This window comes from Scyliorhinus canicula, chromosome 6 (genome assembly GCF_902713615.1).
Source record: "Scyliorhinus canicula chromosome 6, sScyCan1.1, whole genome shotgun sequence".
Lineage (NCBI taxonomy): Eukaryota > Metazoa > Chordata > Chondrichthyes > Carcharhiniformes > Scyliorhinidae > Scyliorhinus > Scyliorhinus canicula.
In genome coordinates this window covers 14283526-14301573 of record NC_052151.1, presented here as the reverse complement: position 1 = coordinate 14301573, position 18048 = coordinate 14283526, and the positions used below count along the sequence as shown (strand labels likewise).

At 53.3% G+C, this 18048-nt stretch overlaps 1 protein-coding gene across 1 annotated transcript in view; it reads left to right on the top strand.

Moving 5' to 3' along the window:
- Positions 1–259: 259 nt before the first annotated feature.
- Positions 260–18048, top strand: part of LOC119966928 (zinc transporter ZIP9-like) — a 29708-nt gene continuing 11919 nt past the window's right edge. The window contains exons 1-3 of the mRNA XM_038798886.1: positions 260–375; positions 3906–4085; positions 11259–11360. Coding sequence (XP_038654814.1) covers positions 369–375; positions 3906–4085; positions 11259–11360 — 289 coding nt within the window. The 5' untranslated portion in view covers positions 260–368. The remainder of the gene's footprint in view (positions 376–3905; positions 4086–11258; positions 11361–18048) is intronic.

Sequence of the window (18048 nt, the reverse complement as noted above, 5' to 3'; positions counted from 1 at the left end):
AGAGAAACGGTTGGAATTGAACCAAACGCCACACATACAAACACCTTTGTCTCGCATGAATCTAACTATAGGTTTTACCCTTTCAGGCACAGAAATTGAATTAAACCTACTTAAAACTATACCTTATTTCTAATGTTTACCTGTACAAATATAAATCCTTTAAAACAACCTTTATTTTCCTAAGTGTCTATCGAACAACCAGTATATGCTGCATCAATACTGTAAACGCGTTGCCTTATCCTGTTCTCTCGCTCTAACTGGTGTAGGAGAAGCTGAAGTTCGTGACCGTGCTCGGAGCAGGATTACTGTGTGGGACAGCTCTGGCCATCATTATCCCCGAGGGAATTGAGCTGCTGCTGAGCGATCTCATGGCAGGTGTGTACCCACTTACACTCACCCACCATTTAACCTGCATTTACATAGATCGTTGACTGTGGTCCATGTGGGACCGGGGACACCTCACTCTGATAGGCCGACAGCAAGCATGGGACAAGGCCAGGAGACAAGCTTCCATGAATTATCACAGCCGGTATGGGGATTGAGTCTATGCACCTTGTTCTCATCATTCTGTCTCACACTCTAGCAATCTGGCCAGCTGAGCAAACAAACCCTCATGTGTATTAAGGTGGAAGGTTGGAGTGGGCATGAAGGTGGAATGGGTACACAGTAGAAATGCAGTGGAGAGACTAGAGGGGTTCAGATAGACTGATCTTTACAAGTGGATCCACAAATTTAAAAAACTGAAAACTATAGGGCAATGCGATCTTAGGCAATAAAAGCTCTCCCCTCCTCTCCCTCTACCGCTCCCTCTCCTCTCCCCCTTTCTCCATTCCCTACTGCTCCCCTCTGTCCACCACTCTCTCTCTCCCTCCCTCCCCATACTCCTAGCCGGTTGACTCCCTCCTCATCAACAATTCCCAGCATGCACTCCTTCATTGCACTCTCCCAGGGTAAATATCTCATTCTTTTGACAAGGAAGGCGATAAGGATATCTTCCTCGTTGCTTCCATGTTAACTTTCTGTAGTTTATGTACAAGGTCCCCAGTCCCTTTAAATAAAAATATGTTCCAGTTTCTCACAGTTCAAAAAATAATCTGCTTTTCTATTCCTCCTGCTGGAGTAGATACCTTCAAAGTTCCCCTCATTACCTTCCATCTGCCATGTTCTTGCCCACTTGCCCAACCTGTCGATATCCTTCTGCAGCCTTTTCACATCCTCACTGCTTATTTCCCATTTAACCTTTGCTGTGAGCTCACTAGGATGTGTTACACTCATTCCTTCCCATGTACTGATCACTGCAGCACCCAATAATTACAGTCTGCAACCCAAACATATCCTGTTCATCCAACTCTGGTTCCTGTCCATTAACCAGTCCTCAATCCATATCCTCAATTCCTTGAACTCTAACTGTGTGGAACCTGATCAGGCGGGAAGGTGGAGTTGGGGAATGTCATATCGGATCAGATCAGTTACAACCCCATTGAATGGTGGAGCAGACTGGATGGCTTAATTCTGCTCCTACGTCTTACGGTCTTAAATGCTTTTTGGAAATCCAAACATACAATACCCACTTCTGCCTCCCTTACCCAGCCCACTAGACACATCCCCCAAAAAGTAACAGCTTTGTCAAACATGACTTCCCTTTCAGCAATCCACAATGACCCTACTGGTCATATTATGATCCTCTAAATACTTTGTTACCACATTCCTAATAATAGGAATGGGCAGCACGGTAACAAGGTGGTTAGCATAAATGCTTCACAGCTCCAGGGTCCCAGGTTCGGTTCCCGGCTGGGTCACTGTCTGTGTGGAGTCTGCACGTCCTCCCCGTGTGTGCGTGGGTTTCCTCCGGGTGCTCCGGTTTCCTCCCACAGTCCAAAGATGTGTGGGTTAGGTGGATTGGCCATGATGAATTGCCCGTAGTGTCCTAAAAAGTAAGGTTAAGGGGGGGTTGTTGGGTTACGGGTATAGGGTGGATACGTGGGTTTGAGTAGGGTGATCATTGCTCGGCACAACATCGAGGGCCGAAGGGCCTGTTCTGTGCTGTACTGTTCTATGTTCTATGTTCTAATAGATTCCAGTATTTCCCCTATTGTTGATGTTACTGGAATTGAAGACATTTTGGAAGATCAAAGGCAATGCAGCCTCTCCATCAGCAGCAACTTACAATGCGGCTCAGTCCCATTCATTTCTGCAGCCATTTATTTTTTTAACCTCTGTTGATTTTCTTTAAGTTCCTTATTCTCTCGAGATCCTTAGTCGTCCATTATTTCCAGAATCTTCTGCTGTGAAGAGAGGTCAGAAGTATTTTGAATCTGCCATTTCCTTATTGCCCATTATAATTTCATCTGCCTCTGCCTCTGATGGGCCGCAATCACTTTGGTCAATCTCTTGTTTACATAGGGACGGGCATGTTCAGCAGCTATCCTGTGGCCTGCATTAGTCACTGTGCCAGTTGGTGCTGGAGTGGGGAGAAATGTACTTCTGTGGGGCTCAGACCCAGGAGGACGAGACCTCCGATTCCCTCGGCCTTGTAGCATCTTTTGTCAAGTGGGGAGCTGGATTTGTGCCCAGATCCAAAGGTTAAAGGTCATTGGATGACCCATTGGATAACTCCCCCAATGAGTGTCCTGTTAATGCGTTCATGCTTCTGATTCCGGAGGAACACCCTCATTATTCTAACTGACCTGGTCGAAAAGAGAAAGACTGCATTTGTATAGCATCTTTCACAATCACAGACCTTCCAAATCGCTTTACAGCCCGTGATCTGCTTTTAAAGTTTAAGGTCAGAAACACTCCAATGGGGAGGTTCCGCCTCAGGATAGAATATGGTGGCCGGTGTCCAGGGAGGTGCCATCAAATAGCAGGGGTGATGTTAACGTGTTCAGAGATTCTCTGCTATTGGAGGGACAACAGGGGCAGGTAAGATAACAGGAACTCTGAAAACAATCCTGTTCTTTCTGTACCCGTCACTCTTGAGATACAGGCAGAGGAATTAGCGAGCACAGGCCCCTTGTGCTTATGGTAGCACAGTGGTTAGCACTGTTGTTTCACAGCTCCAGGGTCCCAGGTTCGATTCCCGGCTTGGGTCACTGTCTGTGCGGAGTCTGCACGTTCTCCCCGTGTCTGCGTGGGTTTCCTCCGGGTGCTCCGGTTTCCTTCCACAGTCCAAAGACGTGCAGGTTAGGTGGATTGGCCATGATGAATTGCCCCTTAGTGTCCAAAAAGGTTAGGAGGGGTTATTGGGTTATGGGGATAGGGTGGAAGTAAGGTCTTAAGTGGGTTGGTGCAGACTCGATGGGCCGAATGGCCTCCTTCTGCACTGTATGTTCTATGTTCATGCTGTCCCGCTGGCTTCTAATGCAGAACAAGACCAGCAGCGCAGGTTCAATTCCCGTACCAGCCTCCCCGAACAGACGCCGGAATGTGGCGACTAGGGGCTTTTCACAGTAACTTCGTTTGAAACCTACTACTCGTGACAATAAGAGATTTTCATTTTGTTTCACTGTATGTTCAATGCACTGAACAAAAGGATAAAATACAGGTTGTGAATCTTTCTGGACAGTGGTCAGACCAGCTATAAACTGGGCTGTCCAATACAAAATCGGATGTTTGGCCACCCTCAGATATATCCTCCTGACAGACAGCTAGTCTTTTTTTAACCACTTCCTCCTCCTCCCTGTTTAGATTTAGATATTTGAATATTCCAGATTATCCCCTCCTGGCCAGTTATTTAAACAAGTGTGGTCCTGCCCCTCCTCCCACTGTGTTTACAGGAGGGGCCTGGTAGGCAAGGCTCTGATCCTGAGGAAATATTCAGTAAATAGCGGATGATGGAGGCCTTTGAAAGAAAGCAAAAATATTTATTTTTCACTTCTGAAAAACCGTTTTGTCTGCAATTACAGATCGGCACAGGAATATGTCACAGAGTCAAGTTGTGGCGGAAATCCAGATGTCTGACGGAAAGCAGGCTGGCACAAAGCAGTTTGTACCCCCTCACTTCATCATTGGCATCTCCCTGGTCATGGGCTTCCTTCTGATGTTCATTGTCGATCAGATCGGCAACTGCATTGCATGGGATGGAGGTAAATGTTCAACTGCCTAACTAAAATAACGTGTATCTTACTGAACACATTCTCCTTTCTCTTCATTGTTTGTGAAGTGGATAGTCCATCATTTACTGTTCATACTTCTTCACTTTCTGGGGAGCTACAGGAACCACTACAATCCATGTGGTGAGAACATGAGAAGTAGGAGGAGGAGGCCCTTTGGCCCTTCGGACCTGCTCTCTCTCTCTCTCTCTCTCTCTCTCTCTCTCTCTCTCCCCCCCCCCCCCCCCCCCCCCCCCCCCATTCAATATGATCACAGCTGTTCTTCTACCTCAACACCATTTTCCCGAGATCCCTTGATATCTTCTTGGACATGCTCGATGATTGAGCTTCCAGTGCTCTGCAGCAGAGAATTCCAAAGATTCACCACCCTTGGAGTGAAGAAATTCCTCCTCATCTTCTGGCCTACCCTTTATTCTGAAACTATATCCTTGGTTCTATACCCCCCCCCCCCCCCCCCTCCCCGAGGCAGGGGCAACCCCCTTCCTGCATCTACCCTATTGAGCCCTGTAAGAACATTGCATGAAATCGCCTCTCGATGTACTAAACCGTAGGGACGACAGGCCCAGTCTTCTTAATCTCTCCTCGTAGGACATGGAATCAGCCTGGTGAACCTTCATTGCATCCCCTTGAAGGCAAGTATATCCTTCCTGAAGTAAAGAGACCAAAACTGTACACAATGCACCCACCAAGGTTCCATACACCTGCAGCAAGATATCCTTATCCCTGTACTCAAATCCTCCAGGGTTCTGTATGTATCTCAGGCATGTTTGACCCAGCGATACTGAAGAAACAGCAGTGTGGTTCCACATCAGGTTGGTGCGTGAGGGGAACTTGGAAGTGGCGGTGTTCCCTCAACACAGCAGATTACAAATCACTCAAACAAGTGTCTTGCTTTGAACTCGAAGAGCAGCACGTGACCTCTACGTTTGACCTGAGTCGAAGTTCCATCTGCATGCAGTTAAACTGCGTTGGACTTTCAGAGTGTACATATCGGTCTCGCTGCACACAGTCATAGAATCATAGAATTTACAGTGCTCAAGGAGGCCATTCGGTCCATCAAGTCTGCACCGGCCCTTGGAAAGAGCATCCCATTTAAGCCCACGTTTCCAACCTAACCCAGTAACCCCACCTAACCTTTTGGACACTAAGGGCAATTTAGCATGGCCAATCCACCTAACCCGCACATCTTTGGACTGTGGGAGGAAACCGGAGCACCCGGAGGAAACCCACACAGACACGGGGAGGACATACAGACTCCGCACAGACAGTCACCCAAGCCGGGGATCGAACCTGGGACCCTGGAGCTGTGAAGCAACAGTGCTAATCACTTGTGCTACCATCTTCAAATGTTCAATAACTTGGGCTGGAAACATAGACAAATTTATGGCACAGGAAGAGGCTATTTTTTGGGGGGTTTAATTATATTGCGTGATGCAATCAAGAGTGGTAAGCCATAGCTGAAAATGGGTTTACCACAACAAATGTTTCCAGTTCTCCACATGTATGTTATCCAATCTAAAATCACCGACTAGGGGGAGGCGGTGGCCTAGTGGTATTGTCACTGGACCAGTAATCCAGAGGCCCAGACTAATGTTTTGGGTCCCACCACGGCAGATGGTAGCATTAAATTCAATGAATTAATAAATCTGGAATTGAGAAGCTGGCCTCAGTGTTGGTCACCAGTAAATGATTGTTGTAAAACAACCACCTGGTTCTCCAATGTCCTTCAGGGAAGGAAATCTGCCAGCTTTACCTGGTCTGGCCTACACGTGACTCCAGACCCACTGGGGCTGACCCTTAAATGCCCCTTGAAATAGTCGGGCAAAACATTCAGTTCAAGGGCAGTCAGGGATGGGCAATAAATGGTGGCCCAGCCAGCCACACACACATCCCGTGGGAGAATATTTTTAAATGACAAGGAACACACTATGCCGTGCCATCAGATGGTTGCACAGGTGTAAATTAGTCAGCTTCTCTTCATTAAACATTTTCGACTTTTGAAAAATTCCTATTTGTTCCCTTGAGTCGATGAAAACGAGCTGGATTTGAAAACCTTACCGAATGGGAGCAATCGGAGGAAACTCTCTTTCCTCCTCAGTTTAACCTGGGCGTGTGGTCAGATTTGTCAGTAAGGCCAAGCTTAGCCAAACTGATTTTGAAGTCAGCCTTAAAGACATCACAGATACTCGATTCAGACATGACTTACACTGCAGCTTTTTGAAAGCTTGTGCAGCCGATTTCACCCTGATTGCAGTGCCAGCCCAAAGGAACCACCTTCCCAAGGGCAGTTAGGGCCAGCGACGCTCACACCTCAGAAATGAATTAATAGAAACACTTTATGCCATTCCCCCCCCCCCCCCCTTGCCGTGCAGAACAGTATTGAACAAGCCCACATTGGTGGTGGGACCTGTCAGTTTTGAGTCTTAAAGGATCCTCCAATGGGTCACTGGAACCCAAAGAGGTTTGGGAGGGTGGGCTCTGTGGGCCGGGAGGGTGGGCCGGGAGGGTGGGCTCTGTGCACCGGGAGGGTGGGCCCTGTGGGCTGGGAGGGTGGGCCCTGTGGGCCGGGAGGGTGGACTCTGTGGGCCGGGAGGGTGGGCCGGGAGGGTGGGCTCTGTGGGCCGGGAGGGTGGGCCCTGTGCACCGGGAGGGTGGGCCCTGTGCACCGGGAGGGTGGGCCCTGTGCACCGGGAGGGTGGGCCCTGTGGGCCGGGAGGGTGGGCCCTGTGCTCCGGGAGGGTGGGCCGTGTGGGCCGGGAGGGTGGGCCCTGTGGGCCGGGAGGGTGGGCTCTGTGCACCGGGAGGGTGGGCCCTGTGGGCTGGGAGGGTGGGCCCTGTGGGCCGGGAGGGTGGACTCTGTGGGCCGGGAGGGTGGGCCGGGAGGGTGGGCTCTGTGGGCCGGGAGGGTGGGCCCTGTGCACCGGGAGGGTGGGCCCTGTGCACCGGGAGGGTGGGCCCTGTGGGCCGGGAGGGTGGGCCCTGTGCTCCGGGAGGGTGGGCCCTGTGGGCCGGGAGGGTGGGCCCTGTGGGCCGGGAGGGTGGGCCCTGTGGGCCGGGAGGGTGGGCCCTGTGGGCCGGGAGGGTGGGCCCTGTGGGCCGGGAGGGTGGGCCGTGTGGGCCGGGAGGGTGGGCCCTGTGGGCCGGGAGGGTGGGCTCTGTGGGCTGGGAGGGTGGGCCGGGAGGTGGGCCCTGTGGGCCGGGAGGGTGGGCCGGGAGGGTGGGCCCTGTGCACCGGGAGGGTGGGCCGGGAGGGTGGGCCCTGTGGGCCGGGAGGGTGGGCCGGGAGGGTGGGCTGGGAGGGTGGGCTCTGTGGGCCGGGAGGGTGGGCCCTGTGGGCCGGGAGGGTGGGCCCTGTGGGCTGGGCGGGAGGGTGGGCCCTGTGGGCTGGGCGGGAGGGTGGGCCCTGTGGGCCGGAAGGGTGGGCCCTGTGCACCAGGAGGGTGGGCCCTGTGGGCCGGGAGGGTGGGACCTGTGGGCCGGGAGGGTGGGCCGGGAGGGTGGGCCGGGAGGGTGGGCCCTGTGGGCCGGGAGGGTGGGCCCTGTGGGCCGGGAGGGTGGGCCGGGAGGGTGGGCCGGGAGGGTGGGCCCTGTGGGCTGGGAGGGTGGGCTCTGTGGGCTGGGAGGGTGGGCCCTGTGGGCTGGGAGGGTGGGCCCTGGGAGGGTGGGCCCTGTGGGCTGGGAGGGTGGGCCCTGTGGGCTGGGAGGGTGGGCCCTGTGGGCCGGGAGGGTGGGCCGGGAGGGTGGGCCCTGTGGGCCGGGAGGGTGGGCCGGGAGGGTGGGCCCTGTGGGCTGGGAGGGTGGGCCCTGTGGGCCGGGAGGGTGGGCCCTGTGGGCCGGGAGGGTGGGCCGGGAGGGTGGGCGGGGAGGGTGGGCCCTGTGGGCTGGGAGGGGGGGCTCTGTGTGCTGGGAGGGTGGGCTCTGTGGGCTGGGAGGGTGGGCCCTGTGGGCCGGGAGGGTGAGCCCTGTGGGCTGGGAGCGTGGGCCCTGTGGGCCGGGAGGGTGGGCCCTGTGGGCCGGGAGGGTGGGCCCTGTGGGCCGGGAGGGTGGGCCGGGAGGGTGGGCCCTGTGGGCCGGGAGGGTGGGCCGGGAGGGTGGGCGGGGAGGGTGGGCCCTGTGGGCTGGGAGGGGGGGCTCTGTGTGCTGGGAGGGTGGGCTCTGTGGGCTGGGAGGGTGGGCCCTGTGGGCCGGGAGGGTGAGCCCTGTGGGCTGGGAGCGTGGGCCCTGTGGGCTGGGAGGGGGGGCTCTGTGTGCTGGGAGGGTGGGCTCTGTGGGCTGGGAGGGTGGGCCCTGTGGGCCGGGAGGGTGGGCCCTGTGGGCCGGGAGGGTGGGCCGGGAGGGTGGGCGGGGAGGGTGGGCCCTGTGGGCGGGGAGGGGGGGCTCTGTGTGCTGGGAGGGTGGGCTCTGTGGGCTGGGAGGGTGGGCCCTGTGGGCCGGGAGGGTGAGCCCTGTGGGCTGGGAGCGTGGGCCCTGTGGGCCGGGAGGGTGGGCCCTGTGGGCCGGGAGGGTGGGCCGGGAGGGTGGGCCGGGAGGGTGGGCCCTGTGGGCTGGGAGGGTGGGCCCTGTGGGCTGGGAGGGTGGGCCCTGTGGGCCGGGAGGGTGGGCCCTGTGGGCCGGGAGGGTGGGCCCTGTGGGCCGGGAGGGTGGGCTCTGTGGGCGGGGAGGGTGGGCCGGGAGGGTGGGCCGGGAGGGTGGGCCCTGTGGGCCTGGAGGGTGGGCCCTGTGGGCGGGGAGGGTGGGCCGGGAGGGTGGGCCCTGTGGGCCGGCAGGGTGGGCCCTGGTGAAGCTGGAAGTCTTCATGAAGCCTGTATTCACACTATCCTGTCTGAGGTGTGATTTAATACAGTTGCGATTCTAATAACTTCCTCTTGTTTATCCCCTTAAATTGGATTTGTTGGGCAACAGAAACAAAGCATCACCATTAAAACCGGCTCACTCTGCCTTCGTGACGCTGAGGTAATAGAAGCTGGGCTGGCACATGGGGGTCAGGATCCTGCCGATGTGGAGATTGAGCCACAACACAGGCTGGTCAGGCTGAAATCCCGATTGCAGCCGGCGGGGGGGGGGGGCGGTTTGGGGGGGGGATAAATGACGGCCTTGTCAGTATGAATACACAACTTAATAAATGAAATCTTACAGGTGCTCTGGGTGGGGTTTGGCTGGGGGCTGGCAATATCCCAATATTAGTGTTGTTTCCCTCTTTCTGGCCCCCAGCCTGCTTTGCTGCCAGGTCATTGCTCAGTTTACAGTGTTCTCTTTGTACAAGGTTGCTGCTTCAGAGAGTGGGCAGGGGTTTGTGTGACTGGGTGACAGACAGCTTCATGTTGGTGAACAGAGGCTCTATTGTTCTGTCAGCGAGCTTTGGTTGGGATAAGCAGGCTCTCCCCCTCCTTCACAAAGTGTTTCATGGCCCTTGTCCCAAAATATAGTTCTCTTGAAAGTCCCAAAACAAAAACAACAGCTCTGGCTAGACTTGGCACATGCTCTGCTCGAGCACCCAGCCTGGTTTGAAGCCATTGGAAAGATTTTTTTCTTCATAAACAAATTAGAAAAGAATGAAAAGGGACCTTGGAGTGACCTGAACAGGTTAGAGGAGAACCAGGGTGTATAGAGGTTAGCTGGGTTCAGGTGCAGTTATACCATGTCACAATCGGGGGAGGGGTCCACGACACCACACTAGACCAAAGTTATCGGTTACATACATCCTGCTACTTGTATGTTTTATCAGCTGAGGCTGTGCATGACTTACTCCCCTTCCCTCACTCTCACATGGCTCTTCCCTCCCTCTTGCCTATCCCTACTCCCCCTCCTTCCTAGTTCCTCTACCTGCCTCTCCATTGTCTCTTTCCTCTCTCCCCTCACCGATGTTCGTCTCCCACCCCGCTCCTCCCATCCTCTCTCCTCCCTGATAGGAGCCTGAGTTTAGTCAGCACTGGGAAACAGTGTTTGTGAAGTGGATAGTCCATCATTTACTGTCCAAAGGTCGTTAAGGACACGACTGGTTTGATCTTCAATTACATCCCGGAGCACTGCCCTGTCCAGATGGTGGGGTTGGAGGAACTGTGAGTGTGGAGGGTTGTCCCCTGTATGTTCCTTCAGAGTGCCCTTCCACAGGAGGAGCTCCGTGATGGGTTAAAACTGTTCAAGGAAAACGAAGCAGATCAGAAGAAAGGTTTAACAGCTTCAAGAAGCTTGCAAAGGTAAGGTTTCCCCTTGACACCCAATACTGTCGTTTGGATAGAGAAAGCTTTCCTCCTGTGGCACAATGTGCATGGCAAGTTGTCACAAACATGACGGCCTGGACACCCCTTCAACCCATTTCAGAGCAGAGCGAAGTGGGGAGGCAAGGCGGCCGCTGGCTGCCCGTCCCACACTCCAGCTGCCAGGAGTAACCCCTCCATCCCGTCAGTAAAAGCCATGGCCGCCCCTTCAGAGGGCTACAGCTGATAAATGGGGTGTAAATCCGAGCCTGGCTCCCTGACGTTCCATCAATGATCACATCAACCTGTGGGGAGGCCCTGGTGGTGGTGCTATCTCCTGAGCTGACAATAGAAATGCCAACAACCCACCTCCCATCAGGCCCACAGTGTGGCCATTCTGGGTACAAAAAAACCATACTCCCAAGGAGGCAACCTGTTAATGTTGTCATATTAGCAATGATTGCATCCAAAGCTCACTACATGCTGCATGTTCACTTTCTCACACTAACCAGGCCACATATTGAACACTTGCACCTCTTTCTGTCGGCTCCTAAAGCCTTCGGTGCACTGATTTTATCGGGTAAATCTCCTCGGGGCTTCACCCATTCCACCACAGTGATTCAGCAGACGCTTGATGGAATCCTCCTGTTTAAATGGGGTTTGCCACTGGAGTTACAAAACTGGACTGCGGGAAGGGCCACAATTTCTGGCAGTGGGTAACAAAGAGGAGGGAGGGCTCGGTAACTTTACTGCCTTTGGAGCAGGGCCTGTGGCAAGGCTGGGACTATCATTGAAGCCCATCCTTTGGCTGTCATTCGTTCCACAATGCTGATCGCTTCCCCGGCCGCAGTCTGGCACACCAACACAATGCACGTCGTGGCGATGTGAACACTGATTGTCACTCCGTTCTCAGCCTGTACACTAACATGTGTTCCTCTTGTTTTTATAGGTGCCTCCCAAAATCCAGGCCAGCCTACTTCAGACGGCCAACAGTCCAGCTCCTCACAGCACCCTGTGTCAGTCACTCAATCTGTAGCAAGCACCAGCACAGGTACATCTACTCTGAGTTTAGATTTGAAAAAACTCACCTTTATATTAGGGCCTCAGGAAGTCGTCGCTTTGTGATGTAAGGAACCTGGCAGTGAAAGTACACCCAGCTCTTTCCTGGCATATGGGCATCTTTGGCAAGGGCCAGCATTAGATGCCAGTCCCTAATTGCCTTTGAAAAGGTGGAGAAAACCTGCTGCTTTGGAAGTTCTCCTGAGAGAAGAGAAGGTTGAGAGGAGATTTGATAGAGGTTTTCAAAATGGTGAGGGGTCTGAAGGGGGAAAAAATAGGCAGAATAAATATGGCGAACATTGATGATGAGGTGGTGCTGAACATTGTGCAGCCATCTGCGAATATCTTCACTTCTTCCCTCATGACGGAAGGGAGGTCACTGATGAAACAGCAAAATTATTGATGAAGATGGTTGGGGCCTGGGACGCTGCCTGAGGAACACCTGCAGTGATGTCCTGGAGCTGAGATGATTGACCTCCAACCACCATCTTCCTTTTGCACCAGGTATGACTCCAACCAGCGGAGAGATTTCCCCCTGATTCCCATCGACTCGGAGGAAACCCACGCAGACACGGGGAGAAAGTGCAAACTCCACACACACACTCCACACACATTGCTGGGTAGATGCCTGTGTTGTAGCTGTACTGGAACAGCTTGGCTAGGGGACACTGTTCTGGAGCATACGTCTTTAGGCCAGGATATATTTAGGTCCCGTAATCTTTGCTGTATCCATGCTGATGTGATCAGATCATCTATTTTTAGCACAAATGATTGAGGGGTAAATGTTGACCAGGATATTATGGAAAACGCCCTGCTCTTGGGATCTTTATCACTGACTGGAAAGGGCAGACAGGCCCCAGATCAACCTCCCATCCCAAAGACAGCAGCTCTGACAATGGAGCACTCCCTGTGGCTGCAGTCCCAGGTCTCTAAAGTGAAAATTGAACCCACAACCTTCAAACTGAAAGGTGAGAGTGCAACCCACGAAACGATGACTAACACTTGCTGCCCCCCACCACACACACACACACACGCCCGTCCAGCCTCTCCAGTCCGATCCGGAAAGAGGTCGGGACAGAGATTCGGACAGCGGGTGTGATTTAATGAATTGCAGAGATGTCCGGTGGTGGAGAACGAGGTAACTTAGAGCTGCGTCAATTCTGAGGTGTTGCTATTGACGACCAGCAGACAGACATCCACCTCACTTATTCCTCTCACTGGCTGAGCACTGAGAGGGCCCTTCAAATACTCAACGGTGCAAACAAACAAATTAGGAGCAGGAATAGGCCACTCGGCCCCTCGAGCCTATTCCGACACTCAATAAGATCATGGCTGATCTGATTCAACTCCACATTCCTTCTCGATAACCTTTCACCTCGTTGTTAATCAAGAATCTATCTTGCTCTGCTCTAAAAAATATTCCAAGATTCTGCTTCCACTGCCTATTGAAGAGAATTCCAAAGACTCCGATTCTGAGAGAAAACGTTCTCTTCATCTTCGTCTTCAATGAACGACCGTTATTTCTAAACAGTGACCCCAAGATCTAGATTCTCTAATAAGAGGAAAGATCCTCTCCACATTGACCCCATCAGTACCCCTCAGGACCTTAAAGATTTCAACCTTACTCTTCTAAACCCTGGTAGATTATATACCTAACCTCTCCAAACGTTCCTCCGAAGACTGATGTACCTGTAAATTCTCAGGTACTTTTGACCAGTTTACTGACTCAAAGGTTTTACCTCGATGCCCTTATTTGCGCGATGAACAAGTGGAGAAAACAGGTTCACAGTTTAACGCAATTTTATTCACAATCCTCTTACTGAACAAAATGTGACTCAGGACCCTGGAGCTGTGAAGCTACAGTTCTAACTACTGTGCTGCCCATTGAATTAGTCACTCAGCAAACATCTGACCAGATGCAGTAAAATAATGGAGTGGATAATTAGCTGAGGTGTCTCATGCTCAGTCATCAAATCTGACACCACCTAAGGAAAGACGTAAGTGTGTTAGCATTTTAAGGGGAGGTTTACTCAACTAATACCAGGATTGGGTGGGTTGGCTTGTGGAACTGGAAACCAGCTGACAAGACAAACTGACACAAGAGGCCCTGGCTGGAATCGATACTGGCCACCTGCCAGAGCACTCCAGTAAACTCGTTATCGCTGTATGGACTTTGTGATTACTCACTCAGCATTTACACAAAAGAATAAGAGCATGCTATGAATATGTGACAAACATCCAGACACAAGTGATGAACTTTGCAGCAGAACAGACAAAAGAAGCCATCAGACTCCATAATGAGGGCAACACGGTAGCACAGTGGTTAGCACTGTAGCTTCACAGCTCCAGGGTCCCAGGTTCGATTCCCGGCTTGGGTCACTGTCTGTGCGGAGTCTGCACGTTCTCCCCGTGTCAGAGTGGGTTTCCTCCGGGTGCTCCGGTTTCCTCCCACAGGTCGGCAAAGACGGGCTTGTTAGGTGAATTGGACATTCTGAATTCTCCCTCTGTGACCCGAACAGGTGCCGGAATGTGGCGACTAGGGGCTTTTCACAGTAACTTCATTGCAGTGTTAATGTAAGCCTACCTGTGAGACTAATAAAGATTATTATCTCATTGCTTAAAAAGGGAGGAAGGGATAGACAGAGTAATTACAGGCCTGACAACCTAACCTGGGTGTGGGACAAACGATTGGAAAAAATTCTGATGGGCAGGATAAGTTTTCATGAAGAAAGTCACGGGTTAATCAAGGCCATCATGAATTTGTTAATGAGAACAAGGAGGGTCGATGGAGGTAGGGCATTTGGAATTGAGAAAGGTTTTTGACAAGGCCCACATTGCATTCTGGTCAGAAGTTAAAAGAGTTTGTGGGGGTCAAATCAGTGGAGGACACCCTGCGGCCCAGGGGCGTCTGAGTGTGGCCCACAAGACATTTTGTTGACCGTTTCTCACACGCAGAGTTGCCACATTCCCCTTACTTATGCCCATGGCCCAACTTGGTATTGGGACCAAGCCATTGAACCTCGCGAGAGATCTCTCATCAAATTCGCAATGCTCGAAACGTCTCGCGAGATTTAACGCAGTCTCGTGAGACGTCATGACATGAATCTCGCCCTCACTGGGCGTGACCCAGATCAGCATATTTAAATAAAACATTAGGCTGATTCAAATATACATTCCCCGGATTTGCCCACGTATGAGAGTCGCTGGCCGGGTCTGGGAGACCTCGCTGGGGCGCTAGTTAATACTGCCCCACACAAATATGGACTAGTCATAATGGCACCCGGGGGAGAGGGGGGGTACCTCCCAGGCCATTATAGATTCCCGTGTGGTCAGGGACAGGGCAGGTGGCACCTGGGCACCTTGGCACTGACGCCGCACTTAGTCATGTTTTCTGCACTGAGGTGTTCCGACGAGTGGAACTGTTAAATGGCATCCCGATCACGCAACCCGCCTGTTACCACCCCAAACCCCTCCCCCCTCCGCAAGTGGCAAATCACCAATAAAGGGGTCCTCAGCCCACTCCCCACATGGCACCCCCAGGCTCGGTCCCCATCACACAATAAAATGCCAGCTTGGCAGTGCCAGCCTGGCACACTGGCAGTGTCATATGGTCCCTGTGCCTGGCTGGAAGTGCCAAGGTGGCACCAGCAGTTCCAGGGTACCCCACTTCCCAGAGGGTAAGCACCAGGGGGGCCTCTGATCCCCACGAGTGTCGTTCTGTCTCGTCCCCGTTTTGGAGTGAACAGCGCTCGCCCGAGGTCTTCAAGGGGGTTAGATCCCACGCCTTGGTTAGACCTCGGCATTGTATATCAGAGTGAGACTAGCTGTCTCACTCTAATATGTAGATTTGCCATAAATTGATCCCGCCCACAATCAGCGGGATTCGCACTGTGACATCTCGCCCATTGGATGGTGTTAGTTTTGGTGAGGCGTGGCGAGCCAGGTTGATGCTGGTAGAGGGATCTCCCGGCATCTCGCCCATTGGATGGTGTTAGTTTTGGTGAGGCGTGGCGAGCCAGGTTGATGCTGGTAGAGGGATCTCCCGGCATCTCGCCCATTGGATGGTGTTAGTTTTGGTGAGGCGTGGCGAGCCAGGTTGATGCTGGTAGAGGGATCTCCCGGCATCTCGCCCATTGGATGGTGTTAGTTTTGGTGAGGCGTGGCGAGCCAGGTTGATGCTGGTAGAGGGATCTCCCGGCATCTCGCCCATTGGATGGTGTTAGTTTTGGTGAGGCGTGGCGAGCCAGGTTGATGCTGGTAGAGGGATCTCCCGGCATCTCGCCCATTGGATGGTGTTAGTTTTGGTGAGGCGTGGCGAGCCAGGTTGATGCTGGTAGAGGGATCTCCCGGCATCTCGCCCATTGGATGGTGTTAGTTTTGGTGAGGCGTGGCGAGCCAGGTTGATGCTGGTAGAGGGATGTCCCGGCATCTTGCCCATTGGATGGTGTTAGTTTTGGTGAGGTGTGGAGAGCCAGGTTGATGCTGGTAGAGGGATCCCCCGGCATCTTGCCGCCGCGTTGCTTTTCGGACACAGCGCGGCCGGTAGATCTCGCTCTCTAAGAGCGGCCTCGTCAGAGAGAAACTCTCCGAGACCCGACAGCGGAGTGTTTCTGGGTGCTGCAGCCCAGAACCGGACATAGATTCTCTTTTTCCCGGTTGAATCGCGCCCCATGTAGTCTATTTCCTACGGGTTTGACTGAAGTGTTCCCCACAGGAAGCAAAGGCAGTGAGGTGAGGTGTGTGCTGATTGTACACAACACTGACTCTCAGAGCCTACAACGCCTTCTCTGTCCAAAGTGTAAATAATTGTTTTGTTTTTATCGTTTGAAGTTGATTAAAGTTGGTGACCGATTTATTAATGTATAAATGATAAATGATTATTTTCTATAACTTGTTATGAAATATTGGGCATGTATTAAATATATTTAATCTTACTGATGGGGGTCATGGTCCGTGAACAAGCCTGAGACGGAGATAAAGAAGGGTCACTCATGCCCCCTCACTCGCCCATGTTGCCCATACGGAGATGAAGAAGGGTCACTCATGCCCCCTCACTCGCCCATGTTGACCATACGGAGATGAAGAAGGGTCACTCATGCCCCCTCACTCGCCCATGTTGCCCATACGGAGATGAAGAAGGGTCACTCATGCCCCCTCACTCGCCCATGTTGCCCATACGGAGATGAAGAAGGGTCACTCATGCAGCCCCTCACTCGCCCACGTTGCCCATACGGAGATGAAGAAGGGTCACTCATGCAGCCCCTCACTCGCCCATGTTGTCCATACGGAGATGAAGAAGGGTCACTCATGCCCCCTCACTCGCCCATGTTGTCCATACGGAGATGAAGAAGGGTCACTCATTCAGCCCCTCACTCGCCCATGTTGTCCATACGGAGATGAAGAAGGGTCACTCATGCCCCCTCACTCGCCCATGTTGTCCATACGGAGATGAAGAAGGGTCACTCATTCAGCCCCTCACTCGCCCACGTTGCCCATGCGGAGATGAAGAAGGGTCACTCATGCCCCCTCACTCGCCCACATTGCCCATATGGAGATGAAGAAGGGTCAGTAATGCAGCCCCTCACTCGCCCATGTTGCCCATACGGAGATGAAGAAGGGTCAGTAATGCAGCCCCTCACTCGCCCATGTTGCCCATACGGAGATGAAGAAGGGTCACTCATGCAGCCCCTCACTCGCCCATGTTGCTCATACGGAGATGAAGAAGGGTCACTCATGCCCCCTCACTCGCCCATGTTGTCCATATGGAGATGAAGAAGGGTCACTCATGCAGCCCCTCACTCGACCATGTTGTCCATACGGAGATGAAGAAGGGTCACTCATGCAGCCCCTCACTCGCCCATGTTGCCCATACGGAGATGAAGAAGGGTCACTCATGCAGCCCCCTCACTCGCCCATGTTGCCCATACGGAGATGAAGAAGGGTCACTCATGCAGCCCCTCACTCGCCCATGTTGCCCATACGGAGATGAAGAAGGGTCAGTAATGCAGCCCCTCACTCGCCCATGTTGCCCATACGGAGATGAAGAAGGGTCACTCATTCAGCCCCTCACTCGCCCATGTTGTCCATACGGAGATGAAGAAGGGTCACTCATGCCCCCTCACTCGCCCACGTTGCCCATGCGGAGATGAAGAAGGGTCACTCATGCCCCCTCACTCGCCCACATTGCCCATACGGAGATGAAGAAGGGTCAGTAATGCAGCCCCTCACTCGCCCATGTTGACCATACGGAGATGAAGAAGGGTCAGTAATGCAGCCCCTCACTCGCCCACGTTGCCCATACGGAGATGAAGAAGGGTCAATCATGTTCCCTCACTCGCCCATGTTGCCCATACGGAGATGAAGAAGGGTCACTCATGCAGCCCCCTCACTCGCCCATGTTGCCCATACGGAGATGAAGAAGGGTCACTCATGCAGCCCCCTCACTCGCCCATGTTGCCCATACGGAGATGAAGAAGGGTCACTCATGCAGCCCCTCACTCGCCCATGTTGCCCATACGGAGATGAAGAAGGGTCAGTAATGCAGCCCCTCACTCGCCCATGTTGCCTATACGGAGATGAAGAAGGGTCAGTAATGCAGCCCCTCACTAGCCCATGTTGCCCATACGGAGATGAGGAAGGGTCAGTAATGCAGCCCCCTCACTCGCCCATGTTGTCCATAC